This window comes from Carcharodon carcharias, chromosome 20, assembly GCF_017639515.1.
Source record: "Carcharodon carcharias isolate sCarCar2 chromosome 20, sCarCar2.pri, whole genome shotgun sequence".
NCBI classification, from domain to species: Eukaryota; Metazoa; Chordata; class Chondrichthyes; order Lamniformes; family Lamnidae; genus Carcharodon; species Carcharodon carcharias.
Genome location: NC_054486.1, coordinates 12,619,064 through 12,633,290, shown reverse-complemented (window position 1 = coordinate 12,633,290; position 14,227 = coordinate 12,619,064). Strand labels below are relative to the sequence as shown.

Here is a 14,227-nt window from a genome sequence, read left to right as displayed (position 1 = left end):
AGGAAATATCTTCTCCACGTCCATCCTGTCAAGACCCCCTCAGGATTTTATATGTTTTAGTCATGTCACCTCTTACTCTTCTAAGCTCCAGAGGATACAAGCCCAGCCTGTCCAACCTTTCCTCATAAGACAACCCACCCATTCCAGGTATTAGTCTGGTGAACCACCTCTGAACTGCTGCCAGCACATTTATATCCTTAAATAAGGTGCCCAATACTGTACACAGTACTCCAGAGGTGGTCTCAGTAGTGCTCTGTATAACTGAAGCATAACCTCCCTACTTTTCTACTCAATTCCTCTCACAATAAGTGATAACATTCTATTAGCTTTTCTAATTACTTGCTGTACCTGCCTTTTGTGATTCATGCACTAAGACACCCAGATCCCTCTGCATCTCAGAGCTCTGCAATCTCTCACCATTTAGGTAATATGCTTCTCTTTTATTCTTCCTGCCAAAATAGACAATTTCACATTTTTCCGCATTATACTCCATTTATCAGATCTTTGCCCACTCACTTACCCTATCTATCTTTTTGTAACCTGATGACATGCAGCACCACCACCTTGGGCCCCTCCACTGCTTCTATATTGTCAGACTGCATGTCCAATATCCAGTACTGGATGAGGAGAAATTTCAAACAGTCAAATAATGAGAAGTACAAAGTCTTTGATCCCTGCCACAAATTCCACTCCCTCGTTTCTAATTCCATCCCTCTCCGTGGCAACTGTCTGAGACCGAACCAGACTGTCCCCGATTCTGGTGTCATTTTTGACCCTCAGATGAGCCTCTGACCTCATATTGGTGCCATCTCTAAAAGTGCATGTTTCTGCCTCCACAACATCGCCCAGCTCCATCTTTGACTCAGACCACCTGCCACCGAAACCCTCATCCATTCCTTTGTTACCTCTAGACATGACTATTTTAGCATGATTCTGGCTGTCCTCCTACAGTTCACTTGAAAAATTGAGGCAATCCAAAACTCTGCTGCCCATGCCTTGGGAGTCCTAGTCCAGGATTCTCTTAAGGTTAACTTGCAGGTTGAGTCGGTAGTTAGGAAGGCAAATGTAATGTTGGCATTTATTTCGAGAGGACTAGAATATAAAAGCAGGGATGTGCTGCTGAGGCTTTATAAGGCTCTGGTCAGACCACATTTAGAATATTGTGAGTAATTTTGGGCCCCGTATCACAGGAAGGATGTGCTGGCCCTGGAGAGGGTCCAGAGGAGGTTCACGAGAATGATCCCAGGAATGAAAGGCTTAACATATGAGGAATGTTTGAGGACTCTGGGTCTATACTCGATGGAGTTTAGAAGGATGAGGGGGGATCCGATTGAAACTTACAGAATACTGAAAGGCCTGGATAGAGTGGACATGGGGAAGATGTTTCCATTAGTAGGAGAGACTAGGACCTGAGGGCACAGCCTCAGAGTAAAGGGAAGACCTTTTAGAACAGAGATGAGGAGAAACTTCTTTAGCCAGAGAGTGGTGAATCTATGGAATTCATTGCCACAGAAGGCTGTGGAGGCCAGGTCATTGAGTGTATTTAAGACCGAGATAGATAGGTTTTTGATTGGTAAGGGGATCAAAGGTTATGGGGAGAAGGCGGGAGAATGGGGTTGAGAAATTTATCAGCCATGATTGAATGGCGGAGCAGACTCGATGGGCTGAATGGCCTAATTTCTGCTCCTATGTCTTATGGTCTTATGCCCTTAGTCGCACCAAGTCCTGTTCATGCATCACCCCTGTGCTCACTGACCTCTCTTGACTCCTGGTTAAGCAACACCTCGATTCTAAATTCCCATTCTTGTTTTTAAATCTCTCCAGGACCTTGCCCCCCCCTGCAATCTGAAATATCTGTGCTTCTTTAATTCTGATCCCTGGAGCATCCTTGATTTTGATCGTTCCATCATTGGTTTCCATGCTTTCTGCTGTCTAGACCCTGAGCTTTGAAATTTCTCCCTATACTGTATGACAGAGCATTAAGCAAGAAATTATTGGAGCTTGTAACAAAGGCAATCTAATAATCTTGCGGAACCTTCTAACTTCATATTAGCACACAACTATATAACACTATCATCCAATTAGTTGGGCATTGTGCTTAGATATATTTCTTAAAATGTAAATTCGGGTGCATTGTGTATTATCTAACGTTGATTACGTCTTTGTCTACTCTATCAAACTCTTTCATAATCTTAAGGACTTCTTATCGGACCACCCCTTTATCTTTTTTCCAGAGAAAAAAGCCCCATCTTTTCTTTTGAAATAGCCTTTCAGTCCGACCGTCATTCAAGTAATTTTTTTTGCACCTGATCTAGTGGCTCTATATCCTTTTCATAATTTGGAGACCAGAACTGTTCAGAGTACTCTGCAAGAGTGTGGCCTAACCAAAGTACTTTATAAGTTTAACATAACTTCTCTGCTTTTCAGTTCTATCCCTCTAACCCAATGGCTTTGTTTACTTTTCATGGCCTTATTACCCTGCTTTGCTACTTTTAGTGATTTGTGTATCTATCCCAGTATCCCTCTGCTCCTTTACGCTTGTTTAGACTTATTTTCCAAGGAGAATGCTCTACCTGTCTGCCTTATTCTACCTGTCAAAATGTACCACTTCACATTTATCGATATTGTAATTCAATTGGCATTTACATGCTAATTCTGCAAGTTTACTCATGACTTTCTGTATTTTGTCATTGCCCCCTCCTGTGTTAACTATACCCTTCCTTTGGTGCCGTCTGCAAATTTTGAAATTATACTGTTGAATTTGAGGCACAATCGTTCATGTAAATGATGAATAACTATGGTCCCAGCACTGAACCCTGTGGAACACCACGTGCCACCTTTTGCTGAGTAACCACCTTTTTGACTCCTCCTGCAACACAAAAGCCAAAATCCTGCCAATGCTGGAAATCTGAAATATGCTGAAAGCACACAACAAGTCAAGCAGAATCAGTGAAGAGAGAAACAAAGTCAACTTTTCAGGCCGGTGACCTTTTCGTCAGAACTGTGGAAAATGTTACAGGTTTTAAGCAAGTACAGAGGCGTGGAAAGAGCAAAAGGACATCTCCATGCTGGACAGGAAGATGAGAGTGGTTAAATGAACTGCAAAATCGTCACAAGCATTGGCTGTCTGAAATGTTCAGGTTCTGCACAATGCAGTGCACGTGATCTCTTTCGAGTTACTGCCTTCAAATCTTAAGCCCTATCATGTTATCAGACATTTGCAGTCAGGCAAAAAAAAAAAATTTCATTCTTTCACGGGATGTGTGCATTGCTGGTAAGCTCAGCGTTCGTTGCCCATCCCTGATTTCCCTTGCAAAGGTGGTGCTGAGCCACCTTAAGCCACTGCAGCCCATATGGTGTAGGTACACCTACAGTGCTGTTAGGGAGGGAGTTCCAGGATTTAAACCAGTGACAATGAAGAAGTGGCGATATTTTTCCAAACCAAGATGGTGTGCAGCTTAGAGGGGAATTTGAGGGTGGTGGTGTTCCCATGTATCTGCAGCCCTTGCACTTCTAGGTGGTAGAGGTTTCAGGTTTGGAAGGTGCTGTCAAAGGATCCTTGGTAAGTTGCTGCAGTGCACCTTGTAAATGTTACACACTTGTACTGAAAGGAATTCAATTAGCCTTTATCAACAGTTGAATGTTGATCATAGTTTTATTCACTCCACACTCCCAGAAGCTGCTCCCTTTGAAACTTGTTTCTGATGGGTTAAAATAAGGTCTTGCGTGGTAACACTTTAAGCATTTGGTTGGGGCAGACTCATCTCTGAAGGGTTTGCATGACTGCAGTTATAAACATCAGTGCGTTGGTCAGGGATTGAATCTGATCGTCAATAGAAGTTAGACCACTGACCATGCACCATCCAAAGTCACAGATCTTATTAAATCCAGCAGGGACTCTGCCACCAGCAATCACGTACATGCACCTCTCCATAAATTTTCCACCCAAGTGGTGTAATAAAAATTCAGGAACACTGTTGCAATTGCAAAGATTAAATGGATAATAGAAAGTGATTCAGTGATAAAGATGTCCATTTAATAAATCATGCACCTTTTGGTTATACTGTTTGGTATTAAAGGAAACGTAGGACTTGAGAGCAGCAATAGGCCATTCAGCTCTTTGAGCCTGCTCCACCATTCATTAAGATCATGGCTGGTCTGGTTGTGGCCTCAGCTCTACTTTGCCATCTGCCCCCACCCCCCCAAAACCCTTGACTTATCTATTAAAAATCTGTCTAAATCAGCCTTGAATAAATTCAATGACCAAGCCTCCCAAAATAAAAAAAGGCTATCTTGCATCTCAGATTCAGGTGATGAGAGTGCTTTTCCTTCAGAAGTACCCAATGATGGTGAGGGAGTTTGACCAAGAAACAAAGTAAGCACAGGTAGTGTGCAGCAGCAAACGGATTTAACTTTCCATCAAGTGTCCCCTAACAATTTCTAATCTGCCCTTTAGTGAGCTATTGTAACATGGCACAAATAACCTTTATGCAGCTGCTGCAGATACTGGACATTTTCATTTTTGTGTTGCAGCCTGAAGATCTGCGGGATATCATAGAAAAGGCCAGGGAAATGGAACAAAACTATGGTCATTATTTTGATGCAGCTGTTGTTAATACAGACTTGGAAAAGGCATACCAGGAGTTAATTCGCCTCATAAACAAGCTTGACACAGAGCCTCAGTGGGTTCCATCCACGTGGCTTCGGTGAAAAACAGATCATCGGGTAACAAGTCCGCTTTCCGGCCATTTTGCAGAAGTGATCATTGATGGAAGAGACAGAATGGAAGAAAAATTAACAAAATATTTGACATTCCATTTTATACCAGCACTTGGTGGTAGAAATAATCATGTAATTACTATTATGGTAACTATTTATAATGTAAATATAGATACACTTCTGACATTAGCTATCGTTGAATCACCCTGTAAATAACCCTGGGTCTAGGCTGTACTGAGTTCAGCTTTTAGGTGTGGCATTTTTATATATTTTTTAGGTTTCAGCCTTGCTGGGGGACTGCTTATGTCGAGCATTGTTCTAGAGTCTTTTGTGAGGATTAAGTATGCAGACGACAGAGTATATTTTTATGAAATAAAATAGAATTCACAAATTCCACCATATAGATTTTTATATTTTAACAGACATTGTGCATTCCTCCTAGCAGGAACAACACTACATTGGAGTTCAGAGGCTTGCTCAGCTGGAAGGCTTGATAGTTTTTAAGTTTTTTTTTAAAAATGTGTTTGTGAGAACCTGATTTGTGCAGACTAATAAATTGTCTCTTATGATCGGAATGTTTGATCAAAGACTGGAATAGAATTATTGAATGTAACTACTGTAAAGTAAAGCAATAATTGGCACAACAGGCATCCCAAACAGCTGCCTTTTCAAAAAATAATCATCAAATGTGAATGTTTTAATTTAAAATAATACGAGTCCTGTTGAAATCTCTTCACGCAATTTTGATTAGTAATGATGTTTTGTGGGTTTTTTGAGAATAAAGTTTTTAAACACTGGAATTTCATGACGGTTCATGGCTAGAATTGGCTGAACAGTCTCCAAATAAATGATGTATGTTTTCTTAGTTTTGTCAACTGTATTTTGTACCATATTTTTCCCCAGTATTAAACTAATAGTGCAGAAGCACTGGAGATATGGTGCAGCTTTTCCACCTTTGATGCTTATCTGCTTGGACTAAAGCGAAGCAGCATCCATGAAAAGTTGAAATGATGCAGAATGGGGGTGTTACTTGTGGGGGACAAAATGATTGGTTGACATGCCACATGACATGTACGACCTTTGTGGCTTCAGTCAAGTTCATTGGACAGGCGTGTGGATGTGGCATGTGTGCCAGTAATGCAGATTTTAATTGAGGGATCCACCTATAAGAGGTACCATCTAAGCATGGAATACACATCTGCATTCGCTCAGTTAAAAACTGTTTTCAGAGCCTTGACTGCACATAGAATATTGTAAAATTGTATTTGTAGATTTTCAATAAAACAAATCACTCCTGGCTAATGTCTGGTTGCATTGTCACTGCCTGACCTCACCAAGATGACCTGCATTTTTAGTGTCCTGCAAAAATCCAAAAGCCCATGTGTGAGAATCAACAGTTTTCAAGTATAGTTAATGAATTTCAGTATCCTGACATTGCACAATGTCAAAATAGTGGTTGTTAGGCACAGGCAAGACTGGCTGAATAGCCTCTTTCAGTGCGGCATCATTTTCCAATAGGTGATCAGTTGGTGATTTGTGCACACTTATTCTGAACTACAAATCCACATACAGTACATCTTCACTATAATGGGCCCAGTTTTGAGGATCCCAATGACAGGACCTGATTTTTGTCAATTGTAAATTAGCCCTATTATTATGCATGATCTCTCTGGGCCAATCCAGATACAATAGTGGATTCAAGCTGAGGCTAATGAACTGGTAATCCATTATAGTGCAAATCCTACATGATGTATGCATAAGGAAAATCACAGGCCATAATCTGCAAGGTGCTCAGTTTCATAGAGAGCACTGTGAGGGCCAACAGAGGAAATGCCAAAGGTGAAACACCAATCCAAAGAAAAATAAACCTGTATGGAAATTCATGAAGATCTTGATGAAGCAATTGATTTAAAACAGCCAGTGAGTAATATTCTTGTGCCAGACAAAGTTAATGCACAAATACTGAACAATGTGCCACTCATTAACTGGAACTTGCAGATCTTTTAAACTGATTAACAAGACAGAATACATTGAAAGCCAATGACAACTTGTATTTATATAGCATCTTTAAGAAAATAAAACCTCTCGAGGCACATCACAGAAGCATCATGGAACAAAATATAAGGAGATATTAGGGCAGATGACCAAAAGCTTGATCAAAGAAGTAGGTTTTAACGAATATTGTGGAGGAAAGAAAGTTGGAGAGGTTTGGGAAGGGAATTCCAGGGCTTTGGGCCTAGGCAGCTGAAGGCACAGCTGCCACTGGTAGAGTGATTAAATTTGGGGATGCACAGGAGGGTGGACATCTCAAAATATTTTAGGGCTGGGGAAGATTACAGAGATAGAGACATAACCATGCCATGGAGGCATTTGAAAAGATGAGAATTTTAAAAGCGAGATGTTTAATCAGGAATCAGTGTAGATCAGTGCACACACAGTTGATGGGTGAATGGGATTTGGTGAGAGTTAGAACATAGGCAGCAACATTTTCAATGACCTCAAGTTTAGGGAGGGTGTGTGGGAGGCTGGCTAGGAGTGCGTTGGTCAACTCTGGAGGTAGCAATGACAGAGGGTTTCAACAGCAGAATATCTGAGGCAAGACGGATATATGTGACGTAACGGAGGTGGAAATAGGAGGTCTTAGTGAAGGCATGGCTGTGTGGTTGGTTGCCCATGTTGGGGTTAAATTTAGCACCTAGTTTGTGGACAGTCTCAGAAAGAGTGTTGGAATTGGTGACAAGGGAGTGGAGTTTGGAGTGGGGACCAATAACAATGGCTTCAGTCTTCCCAATATTGGAGGAAATTTCTATTTGTCTGGTACTGGATGTTGAACAAGCAGTCTGACAATTGAGAGGTTGGAGGAGTTTAGAGAAGTAGAGCTGAGTGCTGCCACTGTATGTGTGGAAACTGACATTGTGTTTTTGAATGATATCACCAAAGGGCAGCATGTGGATAAGAAATAGGAGAGGTCCAAGAATAGATCCTTGGGAGACACCAGAGGTAACTGAGGAATAGGAAGGGAAGCCATTAATGTCAATTCTCTGACTCTGGTTAGATAGATAAGAATGGAACCAGGTGAGTGCAGTCCCACCCAGCAGGACAACATTGGAGAGGCATTAGAGAAGGAAAATATGATCAACTGTGTCAAAGGCCATGTTCAGGGACTTTGGAGAAGAAAGATGGTCGAGATGGAGTGCTAGTTTGCAAGGATGGAGGAATTAGAGTTGGGTTTTTGAAGAGAGGGACAAAACTTGAGAATAGAGAACCATTAACAATGTCCACTAACATGGGGAGCTAGGAAGGGAAGTTGGGTGATCAGTAAGTAGTTCAATGGGAATAGGGGCACAAGCACAGGAGATGGACCTCGTGGACAAGGTGTAGCCAGTAAGGGCATGAGGGGAGAGCACATATGGCAATCTATGCTATATGGAACTTTTTAAACAGGCAAAATTACGTTCAAGTTTGTTGTTAGTACAAAAATAGACCACTGGTCCTATTGGTTTGTGTATTCACTCCATCTAAGTTCTTCCCACTCCCATTACCTTTTTCTATCCTGTCCCTTTGTCACTCTTTTCGCTTCCCCCTCATGGGTTTATCATAAATATCCATTAAGAAATTATAGATGTTAATACAGCCCCAAAAGATGTCAAATTTACATTTAGATGTCAAATCCATTGAGAGTCATTATTTTCAACGCAGCTGCACTCAATCCTGAGACAATAAAGATTGAAAGTTTCAACAGTTCACAGCTGCCCACTGTTTAGCTCCTCTGTAGCCTCCTCATTGAGATGAAGTTCTGACCTGATTCTGTTTTTTTTTTCTCTCTTTAGCCTCGCCCTGCTGGTGCAGTCGGCTTTCATTTCTTCAGCTCAATTACAGCCCTAGCAGGATCACGGTTCCCTCTAGCAGTGGCAGTTTGGAAAGCTACTGCATTCTCCATTTCAGATTTCAGACTGAGTTAAAAGGGATCAATTGAAAATGAAATCCCTTCCTTGCCAGTAATAAATTGCTCTTAGAGGTTGTAAATGATCTTGAAATTCATTGCTACTGGTAAGAATTTGATGGCTTTTGGATATAAGTTCAAGGTATTGCAAAGTTCAGCAATATTCCAATAAGTGGAATCTGAAGTTAATGACCCAGAATTTGGGGAAATAATGGTGAGTTTAATACACAGGCTGATATTAATCTGTAAATAACCCAGCAATCTGTGATGGAGAGATACACCATGAGTTGCAAATCATCACAAATTTCTGAATGATTTGCATCATTCTGCTGCTAGCCATGCAAAAACAGGAGCTCACCCTTGACCTGCCCAATATCAAGAAATTGCTGCTGTGGATTGTTAAAACAAATTAACCTTGCCACAAAATTAGGGCTGGTACCTATTTTAACAATCAGATTTACGTTACCATGTTGACATTCAACCTCTCCGGTCTAGAAAGGGAGCAATTGAAACTGAAATTCCTTTCTCACAGGTAGTAAATTGTTCCCAGGGGGTTTCTTTTTACTGTTTTTCTTTTTGTCCCTTAAATCATTGCTAAGGAGATGGTTTGTTGGTTCCATCATTCAGCAAGGTCCTGGGTGCCACTTTGACCTCGTTATGAACTTGCACTTCCAGCAATTTGCAGCTCATTTTCTTGGCCTGAATGGTGAGGAAAAAGTCTAATCAAAGTGGTACATAGCATAAGAAATAGGAGCAGGAGTACACTACACAGTTCATTGAGTCTGCTCCACCATTCATGGTTGATCTTGGGCTTCAACTCCATTTTACTGCTCACTCCCTATATTCCTTAATCCCCTAAGAGATCAAAAATCTGTCTTTCATAGCGTTAAATGCATTCAACAATAGAGCATCTGGGGTAGAGAATTCCAAACATTCACAACCCTTTGAGTGAAGTAATTTCTCCTCATCTCAGTCCTAAATTATCAGCCTCTTATCCTGAGACTGTTCCCCCATGTTTTGTTTTCATTGGTCGAGGAATTGTTCTGGCACAGTGGATGGTAAATGCCAAGCTGCTCAAATCCCAGAGGGAAACTTGAAATAGCTGTCACAGCTGTTTTGCAATTTGCATTTTATTTCGAGATGCGTGCCTTAAATTCAGTAGTAATAAGTCTACCGAGACTTGGAGGTTTTTTTACAAAATTAAATTAAACATTTATTAATGGAGGAAAAGATTTTTTGAGCACATACATAGATCTACAAATTATTATTATAATAACTCCTAACTCCCTAATTAATCTGGCTCCCAGTTACACCACAGTTAAGGCAACAGTAAAACAAATAGAATTAAAACAGACCCAGGCAAAGCACACTATACCCGGATGGTGATATTCAAAGTTTATTTTCTCAGCTTCGGTTCCTGGAGACAGCAACTTGATGCACGGAGGCTGGAGGCTTTTCACACTTTTAGATCTTAGAATGCCTTCTCCCTTACACATAACCTCATCTTCTTTATACATGTTCCTCCCTTTTAATGCAAATTCCATTGTTCCCATATGTTTTTTCAACTTTACTTTTCTCATAATATAAATAGTACTCATATGATCAGTAACCTTTGGGAAAAATAAATACACTGTTTGGCTTAGCTTCTTATGGCTAGGGTGTAACACATTACCATCTCTTTGAATTTCAAACAAACCTAATTTACCTAAAATTGCAAATTTTCCTCACACCACACATTCTAAAACTTCAGCCATGTTTACATATTTAGCATTTCAAATCCTAGCTTCCCTTCTAATAACTCAAAAGCTCCAGACAATTCAATTAAATCCCACTACACAGAGAAACTAATCCAAACCCCACCATTAACCTACCTGTACAATAAATCATCATAATATCATGAAAATTACTATATTTTCATGACAGAATCTATCTCTCAGCATCCATCCTATCAAGCCCCATCAGAATTTTGCAGGTTTCAGTGAGATCGCTTCTCATTGTTCTACACTCCAGGGAATATAAGGCCAATTTATTCAGCCTCTCGTAGTAAGCTGCGAAATGCCTCTCCGCTCCCAGAAGATTGCATTGGATTTGGTTCCAGCTGCTATGCAGAAAAGTACCATGGGATTTCTGAGAAAGGCACTTTATTTTTGCCATGCACTGTTACTTCAAATGTTGTGTTAATTGTTAAAATAATGCAACACTTGTGTAAGGAGCCCTTCTTCAAGATTTTATGTAAAGGGGTGTTGCTATCCATTTCTCAGTAAGCATTAACTTGTCGCTTGCATGAATTGGGAGATCATACTTCATTTCACCCAGGCACCATATGTGAGTTTGTACAACAGATAATGGAATTGGTCAAGAATACCGGGAGTTTGAGTATGCGTGCAATTATGTAAATTAGCCTGTAACACTTCAAATTTAACAAATGATTTTAATCAAAATTAAGCTGCTTCCTCTTGCTGTAATTGGCATTTGTTTGAAAATTACTATGCTTGAAACTGATCATGCTGTGCTTATCAGCATTTTTAATAAGAGAAAGCAAGTCATTTCTAAATGTGTTTTGATAAAACTGATAGTGTGTAAAAAAAAATTATTGGGTGAGTGTTACATATGTATTATAATGTACTATGGATTTTGTTTTTCCTATAAATTCCCTGCCCCTCTCCCCCACCCCACGCATCTATTCACTGCAGGTGCCAAGTAAGGGTCAGCCACTTCCTCTCAGGCTGAGAGTGCGGTTTCTCCGAGCAGCTCCAGTTAGTTGGTTTGCCAGACATCTGGCAACAGGTTTGCCAGAGTTTGCCAACTGCCCAGGACAAATACAGAGACACGAATAATTTATCTCTGAATTTAAAAAAAAAATAATTTCCATTTGTTTGCTCACGCTGACTTACTTTTGTAATGCTTTCAAAGCTTCTTTTGAAAAAGGAAATCTCTGATTTTTACCTCGTGTTTGACTTCTATGGTCTTCTCCAATTCAGTTTTCTCTTGCTATTTTGGAGGTATTTTGGTGATTAGGGGGTATTTTTCTTTCTGAAGATTTTTTTTTGAAAAATATACTTTATTCATAAAATATCTGAAAGAACATTACAAAGCATTTCTCAATCACCATCACAAAAAGTGCAATCAGATTCAACTTTTACACATGGATCACAAGGTGCTTCAATACAATCAATGAATATTACAGTCATTTCAATATGGTCATTACAGACAGTCAGACGGTGCATTGGAGTTATCAACATACATCACATTGCACTCTGAGGTGCTTCAATACAATTATAACAATTAGTATTCAGTGCATACATTCATTGTGAGCCGTACAGCCTGAGGGTTCTATACCTTTCCCAGCCCCTCGGTGCACTATGGCAGAAAGGTCTTAGACAGCCACAAGATTCTAGAGCCAGATTTGTGCTTCTATTAGCAGCTGGTTGTTAGCAATGAAGGAATGGCCTCTGACCACACTCTCTGGCTGCCCTGTTAGCCTAAGGAAGCTATGAGTGGTGGTTTGGGGGGGGTTGGGGGGCGGTGGGGGCGGTGGGGGGCTGCAGTGGGTAGGGTGGCAGGGGGGAGCCAAGAGCCTGAAGTAAAATTTACTAAAAATGTTACTTGTGGTTTTGTTATGAGCGTACAAGGAAGGACAGAAGACCAACCAGCCCATTAAACATGCCCCATTCAGAAGGAGCGTATCACTATTTTATTTCCAGGATTTTGCATTTCGTTTTGAATCAGAAAAGTGAGATAACACTGAAAGATTACCTACTGATCCATCAATGGCACGTGTAAGTCAAATAGATAAACTGTCTTCACCATCTGGCCTCTTTATCCAGGAAGGGCTGACTTTTTTGTCACTCCAGGTGAGGAAAGGAAAACACCAACAGGTCATGACAATACAAACCCATTGCGTGTCCTTCAAAGCGATCACAAATCAAAAACGTTTAAATATTTTAAAAGCAGTACTTTGTAAATCAATTTTTTTTTTTGTTTTTTGTTATTTCTGCCAACTGTCGCAATACTTTACATTTCCACGATTTCACGATTTTAAAGACAGCTTAATAACTAAATGAGGACTTGTAGGAAGAAGCGACAGAAATTCTGCTCGTGAACTGCACCCGGGATATTTGCCGGTTTTTTTTTTAATTTAAATTTGGCTGCGTTTCTGTAACGCACTAAATGACTGTCTCCAATAATGGGCGCATTCATTATAGAGTTCGAGGCAATGTGGCACTCCACTTTCAGCTCAAATGTTTGTAAAATAATTAGTCAGATGTACTTGGAACAGTACAATGTTTCAACAATTCCATTGACGCTTGATGCCGGAATGTTGAGTCAGTTCTGTATCCAAGATTTCATACTCCCCACACCTTCAAGTTCTGATGTTTCTCTTGAGGCCATCTTATGCATCCTGATACATTCAAGGTGTGGAATGGAGAATTGGCCTCTTGCTAGATACTACCCTCTGGTGGTCATGTAAGGAACATTTTCGGGAATTGGCTTGCACTGTACAAAAACATGGGTGTTTTATGCCTGTTTTTAATTTCAGCCAACTTTGTGCCTCCTGCCTGAAACCCTGAAACTTATGCCAAATTATTTTACAAGGTTAGCTTTACTGTGCCAGCTACTAAACACTGGATTGAAACTCAACAAACGCCTTTAGATTTTTATGACTAATGGAGAGGAATTATTTTCTTCCATAATATAGGCCAGATTTGAAACTAGTTTCAATGCCCAAGGTGAAAACAAAATGTATTTTCCCCATGTCAGGGCAAGAACCTCAGTTCTCAATTTGCTGATGAATGAAATAGCGTTTGTAAGAACAACGCATTAATAGAGAATGGAGTTGAAGCATGCTTTTTTTTATTTCTTAACATTGTTCAGAAATTTTAACTTGAATATAGCTGAAAAGAAAGACATGTTGTCATCTTTCACTCCTCGGGACAAGCACAAGAATGCCAACTTTCAAACGATTGCGACAATTTATACGAGAGAAAAGGGTGCTGATTGGCTGGCAAGCCGACTCTGATTGGCTGAGGCATTGCTATGTAGAAAGCAATGGGGAACTAGGCTTGCCAAGCACCAAAGTAATTCAAGAAAAGTGCAAGGCTTGAGCATATTCCTTTTGTTTGCAGAGGGCAGGTCCCTGCGTATGAACGTGTGTTGCTTCTGGCAAGCATAAAGGAGCCACGTTATGAGCACAACTGGTCATCTTAAATGCTTGTTATTTGGCACACTCAGGATTGTTCAACAAGTGCTGCCCAAATTGCAGGATCACATCTAACATCAGACTTTTCTGGGTCGTGCAAGTGTGGGCTGGTTGAGCATTATCTGCACGCTGCCTATTATGAACAATTGAAGGAACATGCTGTTTGATCTGATCAGCCAATCGCTTAGATGTATGGCCTATGTAACTGGCAACGCACTGGCACCGAAATTCATACATGGTGTTGCACAATTGTGTAGTAGGCGGAAAATCTTTTTGTGCTGAAGGCAGCATCCTATTAGTGGGGGAAAAAACACTCACTTATCCACTGCCCAGTAGCAGCATGAAACAGCTTCCTTAATCTAGAT

The 14,227-nt window shown here is 40.5% G+C and overlaps 1 protein-coding gene across 4 annotated transcripts in view; it reads left to right on the top strand.

Moving 5' to 3' along the window:
- The window catches only part of LOC121292693 (MAGUK p55 subfamily member 5-like), a 95,819-nt gene extending 89,803 nt beyond the window's left edge, over positions 1-6,016 (top strand). For all 4 annotated transcript variants that reach the window (XM_041214985.1, XM_041214986.1, XM_041214988.1 and 1 more), the window contains exon 14: positions 4,534-6,016. In XM_041214985.1, coding sequence (XP_041070919.1) covers positions 4,534-4,710 — 177 coding nt within the window. In that variant the 3' untranslated portion in view covers positions 4,711-6,016. The remainder of the gene's footprint in view (positions 1-4,533) is intronic.
- Positions 6,017-14,227: the final 8,211 nt, after the last annotated feature.